Raw genomic sequence first — 6,609 nt, 5'->3', positions numbered from 1 at the left:
CCAGCAGAATTTTAAGAATTTCATATTTTTTATGGGAGACATTCTGGTAAATGCCAGTAGAATGTAGGCATAACCCTCACTGATCAGGAGAGGTCTGCACTGTAATAGCCACTATACTATCGGTCATGTGAGCCACTGGTGCCCCAACTAACTACACTATCTAACCCAGGCATAAGCCAGTAGGGCATCCACATCTCCTTGGTACTCCTGAGAAATGTCCCATTTTGAGAAGCAACATCCCCCTTGTATACCATGCCATACATTTTCACTGTCCAGTCCCCTAGTCCTCGACCTACCTACTCTGTTGGGCATTACCCGTGGTCTCTGTTTAATTTCAATGTGTCCCAAGCTCATGATACAGAGCTGGGCTGTCTGAGTTCAGTCCCAGTAGCATGCCAGGCTGAGTGAGTCATGTTTTCATCATGTGACGTGGTACCAGTATGCAGCCAGGATGCCAGAGGCGTTATAGAGGGGTGAGTGGGGAATGCTCCAACTACCATCCTGCTAAGTACATATTGATGTAATGCCAGTGCTGGGCTGACTAATGCCTGGGATGATGTGATATTCGGCGCCTTGACAGGGGTAGTAAGCGCTATAAAATAATGCAATTACAATCCAATACAATATTAGAGCAGTGCAGGTGGCGAGTGAGGAATGGTGTCACTTTGAAAGGTGCAAGGTATAGTTCCCATGGGGAGCAGGAATTTGAGTGCAGTGTTCCCAATGCAGCGCGGTGATGAGTGTGAAATCGGCCTAAGGTCATGCTGAGAAGTGTGGGGTGTGATCCAGTGCTTAATTTGTAAAAATGTAAGTGCCAGGGCCCTTCTAGAAAGGCCACTGTAGCCTGCACGATGCATTGCCCTGCCAGTACTGCCAATACCAGTGTCAACATAACACCTAACCATTGCACTTCTACAAGTGTGACAAATTCAGACTATTTCAGGCCACACAAAGCTATAATAAAGGCATGAGAGGGAGGTGTTAATTTTCAATGAGATTCGACTTATTAAACACTGTTTTTGTGCTCATCTCAAAATTAAATATACAGCGCCACCGTGTGGTGGACTGTCACTATAGCTGGTGCTGACAATTAAGTGCCGGTACGGAGAGCCGGAAACCACCGGCTCAGATTAAACACTGGTGTGATCCTTGTGCAGCACTGAAATTTGCAGGATGTGATCCCAGTGCAGTGCTGGGGTGATTAATGAATGGTTCCAATACATTTCTGATAGTATGGGGCGCAGTGCATGAATGTGTGTGCTGTGAACACAGTACAGTGCTGCAGTGACTGTGGAATTGTCCCAGTGCAGTGCTGAGATGCGTGTGGAATAGTCCCAGTACAGTGTTATGACACACATGGCGAGTGAGCGTGGAATGCTGTCCGTGTAGTGTTGGTATGCACGTGGTGTGATCCTTATGCAGTGCTAGGGTTATTGCAGAATGGTACAGTGCAGTGCTGGGATGTGGGAGGTGTGATCACATTACAGTGCAGGAATGGGTATGAAGTGGTCCCAATGCAGTGCTAGGATGGGTGTGGAATGGTGCCTGTGCAGCACTTAGTACTAGGTTGAGTGTGGAAGGATGACTGGGTAGTACTAAGATGAGTGTGGCATGGTGTTCATGCATGTGGGTGGAGTGATCTCAGTACAGTGCCGGATTGTGTATGAAGTGGTACGTGTACAGTGCTGGGATGAGTGTGGAATGCTGCCCGTGCAATGCTGGGATGAGTGTGGAATGGTGCCGGTGCAATGCTGGGATGAGTGTGGAATGATGATTGTGCAGTGCTGGGATGAGTGTGGAATGATGCTTGTGCAGTGCTGGGATGAGTGTGGAATGATGCGTGTGCAGTGCTGGGATGAGTGTGGAATGCTGCCCGTGCAATGCCGGGATGAGTGTGGAATGATGCCCGTGCAATGCTGGGATGAGTGTGGAATGATGCTTGTGCAGTGCTGGGATGAGTGTGGAATGATGCTTGTGCAGTGCTGAGATGAGCGTGGAATGCTGCCCGTGCAATGCCGGGATGAGTGTGGAATGGTGCCAGTGCAATGCTGGGATGAGTGTGGAATGATGTTTGTGCAGTGCTGGGATGAGCGTGGAATGCTGCCCGTGCAATGCCGGGATGAGTGTGGAATGGTGCCAGTGCAATGCTGGGATGAGTGTAGAATGATGCTTGTGCAGTGCTGGGATGAGTGTGGAATGATGCTTGTGCAGTGCTGGGATGAGCGTGGAATGCTGCCCGTGCAATGCCGGGATGAGTGTGGAATGGTGCCAGTGCAATGCTGGGATGAGTGTAGAATGATGCTTGTGCAGTGCTGGGATGAGTGTGGAATGATGCTTGTGCAGTGCTGGGATGAGTGTGGAATGATGCTTGTGCAGTGCTGGGATGAGTGTGGAATGATGCTTGTGCAGTGCTGGGATGAGTGTGGAATGATGCTTGTGCAGTGCTGGGATGAGTGTGGAGTGATGCTAGTGCAGTCCTGGGATGAGTGTGGAATGATGCTTGTGCAGTGCTGGGATGAGTGTGGAATGATGCTTGTACAGTGCTGGGATGAGTGTGGAATGATACCCGTGCAATGCTGGGATGAGTGTGGAATGATGCTTGTGCAGTGCTGTGATGAGTGTGGAATGATGGTTGTGCAGTGCTGGGATGAGTGTGGAATGATGCTTGTGCACTGCTGGGATGAGTGTGGAATGATGCTTGTGCAGTGCTGGGATGCGCATGGTGTAATCTCAGTGCAGTAGCAGGGTGGCTGAAGAATGTGAGAGCAATGGCTATAGATTGATGTGCTCTTCTTACTCTGCAGAGCTGGAGCCACGGTCTTGGAGAATCTGAAGTTGGAGTTGACCCTGGAGCACATCCCGGTGGTGTAGTAGGTGCTGCCGCACTCGTGGGACCAGAGAGGGCTGCAGGCCTGCAATGAGAACATGGTGGGGGTTGGAAAAAGGATTATTCAATACTCTGCCATCTGAATGCAAATTGCACAGAATCCATTCACTTCTCCAACAGAATAACAGAAATAAACAGACAGCAGCACTGGATGAGCCCACCTTACCAGCCCCCAGTCTCCAAGAGCATCCCAAGCTAATAGGAGCCAGTCCCCCTGCTGCCACAGACACCCTTCGCTGGTCCTGCTCCACAGGAAGAAGATGTGGTCTGCTGTGGTGGAAGTGTTACAGTGGCTACAGTGGTTACACTGTCACTTGTTGGCACTGTCAGTGGACGAGCATTGTTTCCAGATGTATTCTAAACCGCTGCATGATTCTGCATACACTACTAATATTAAAGGGGAGCTTTTGACAACCTGAAAGACATTTTAGGTTTCATGCTGCCCACCTTCTATGAAGGTACTTCGCTATGAAATATGGTTGTAACCTGCACCTAATTTGTGCTGATGCCTGATTCTCAGCTCGGAAGCCCGCCACCAGTGTAATTAAATGTCAGAGCACCGAATACCAAGGCTGGTAGTCTGAAATCCACCTCACGGCTCTACAACCCACTACCAGACCCTTAGCTCACTCCTGCAGATTCCTACTTTTTCTGTTTGTGACGTTTTTTCAGTCTTTCTTTATATTTCCGAACTGTGCGTTTTTTCCTCTCTTCCCTCGGAAAATATCCGATGCAGGAAAATAAACGCTGGTCCCCAAAAATAAGTGCTGGTGGTCCGCACTGGTAACCACTGGCTCAAATTAAGCACTTGTTTCAACAAACTCAAGTACAAAGCACCCCTCACATACTCCAAGTCTCTGTGAAGGAAACACAATCGGCACTCCTGAAGGCTGACCTGAACAGTGGTGACCGCCAGTGTCGTGTCAGTGAAAAAAGCTTTTGATGTTGCTAATATATAAAATAAGAAAGGGAACAATCCTATGGAAATTATAAAATGTCACATTTTACCACCAAGGATATACTGGATGTACTAGGGATTAGCCATTTGGAAGATCAAAGTATGACTACACAATTGAACTCCCACAATGAAGAGGAACCATCTGTTGTGTTAGAGTCAGAGATCCGTGGCAGAATGGTATTTAACACCAATGCTATGATGTCCAGCCAATACAAACCAAAAAAGCAAAAAACTAATTCTGCCCTAGATTACCAGCTAGTAATAAAGTTGATCTCTTCCATAAAAAGGGGCGTGGAGGACTCAGAAGGAAAGGAAAATTGAGACAAAGAGGCAACTTTATTTGGAATGATTTGAAAGATATCTATGCTTTAAAGAACAATGAATCCCTAATAATTAAAGCATTGGATAAAGGAGGCAACAAAGTCATTATGGAACTATGGAAAATTATGGAAAAATCTTCAAATGGTTGCCTCAGAACACCAGACGGACCGTCACGCATGCACTAATCACCCGCAGGCTGCACTACCGCAACAATCTCTACGCCGGAATCTCCAAACAACTCCTACACAGACTCCAGACCATACAGAACACCAATGCAAGACTCATACTCTACCTCTCATGCTTCACCCACATCACATCTCAGGAACCTTCACTGACTTCCTATTCACAAGTGCAGCCAATTTAAACTTCTCACCCACACATCACAGGACACCAGGACCACCAGACACCTATGCTCTGCCTCACTTGCACACATTACCTGCATCCGCAAAAGCAAAACAGGAGGTTGCTCATTCTCCTACATCACACCCAAGACATGGAACGGCCTTCCGCAACACATCACAGCCTCCTGCTCACTTCTTGAGTTCTGCAAGAAGCTGAATACCTGACTCTTCATATAAACACCTTGAGGATCAAAAACTACACACCTGCTCAAGCACCTGGACACCCTCTCAGGTAATTAGTGCACCATACAAATCAATATAATATAATATAACATAACATATGGATAAGAGAAAGAACTTATCAGAAGTTCATCGACAGTTAAGAAATGTGGAACACTATCTAGTATTAAAAGATAACCCCTACAATTTATGGAAATTGAATATCATACATTGCTAAATAAATGGTTGAATGATGGCCTTCTGGAAGAATATCACTATTTGCAGGTGACCAATGTGAAAGTGGCAACTATTTATTTCGTTCCTAAAATATACAAAGATCTCCACAGACCACAATGGTGACCTATTGTTAGTTCTATAGGAACTCTGTTAGAGAACAACTTGAGGCATTTGAATTTATTTCTCCATCCAAATGTAACAACTCTATCCTACTACATAAAAAATACTACTGATTTTTACTAAAAGATTGATCAGGTTCTATGGAAATCAAGCTACATCATGGCGACACGAGAAATTATGTTATTATATTCTGCTCTCAATCATCACATGGTATTTCAGTACTTTCTGAGAGACAGACAATTAGAATATTTGGACAATACTCAAATGATAATTCGGATTTTGGAATATTGTTTAAAACGCAATGTATTCCTTTTGATAACAAATTGTATCTGTAGAAACAGGAGCCAGCCATGTGGACCTCCTTCGCCCCCACCTTTACACTGATAGCACTTTGATATTATGACAGATCTTTACATTGATAGCACTTTGATATTATGACAGATCTTTACATTGATAGCACTTTGATATTAGGACAGATCTTTACACTGAAAGTAGTAGCTTGATATTAGGACAGACCTTTACACTGCTAGCACTTTGATATTATGACAGATCTTTACATTGATAGCACTTTGATATTATGACAGATCTTTACATTGATAGCACTTTGATATTAGGACAGATCTTTACACTGAAAGTAGTAGCTTGATATTAGGACAGACCTTTACACTGATAGCACTTTGATATTATGACAGATCTTTACATTGATAGCACTTTGATATTAGGACAGATATTTACACTGAAAGTAGTAGCTTGATATTAGGACAGATCCTTACAATGATAGCACTTTAATATTAGGACAGATCTTTACACTGATAGTAGCTTGATATTAGGACAGATCTTTGCACTGGTAGCACTTTGATATTAGGACATATCTTTACACTGATGGCACTTTAATATTAGGACAGATCGTTACACTGATAGTAGCTTGATTTTAGGACAGATCTTTACACAGAAAGTAGTTTGGCATTAGGGCAGATCGTTCATAGACATCAGTTGGACATTAGAAGAGATCTGTAGATACAGAGTAAATCTGATTTTAGGCCAGGCCTGAACACAGACAGCAGTTTGATATTAGAACAGTTCTTTCCACAGAGAGCCGTTTGATATTGGGACAGCTCAGTAGTAGACCAAGAGCAGTTTTAACATTAGGATAGATCTGTACAACCACAGACGTTTGGAGTTAGGACAGATGTGTACACAGAGAATCATAGAGAAGTTTAATATTGGGACAGATCTGCAGATCTGTCCCAATCAGCAGATCTGTAGATTGACATTAGGACAGATCTGTACACATACAGAAGTTTGACAGTAGCACAGATCTATTCACAGAAAGTAGTTCGGTATTAGGACTCATCTATGCAGAGACAGCACACAGTATGATATTAGGACAGATTTGTACACAGAGAGTCGTTAAATATTAGGAGAGGTCTGTGCACAGACAACAATTTGACAATAGGACAGACCTATGGACTCAACATTGTGTCATATTCAGACAACACCCAACTCATCCTCTCCCTATCCAATGG

The 6,609-nt window shown here is 44.4% G+C and overlaps 1 protein-coding gene across 1 annotated transcript in view; it reads right to left on the bottom strand.

Annotated features, from left to right (window-relative positions):
- The window catches only part of ITGA11 (integrin subunit alpha 11), a 603,504-nt gene that overhangs the window by 407,725 nt on the left and 189,170 nt on the right, over positions 1-6,609 (bottom strand). The window contains exon 5 of the mRNA XM_078683461.1: positions 2,798-2,912. Within this exon, the coding sequence (XP_078539587.1) occupies positions 2,798-2,912 (115 nt within the window). The remainder of the gene's footprint in view (positions 1-2,797; positions 2,913-6,609) is intronic.

The sequence above is a fragment of the Lissotriton helveticus genome, chromosome 3_1 (assembly GCF_964261635.1).
Source record: "Lissotriton helveticus chromosome 3_1, aLisHel1.1, whole genome shotgun sequence".
Lineage (NCBI taxonomy): Eukaryota > Metazoa > Chordata > Amphibia > Caudata > Salamandridae > Lissotriton > Lissotriton helveticus.
Note: the sequence above shows the minus strand (reverse complement) of the source record. Positions and strands in the feature narration are given on the sequence as shown.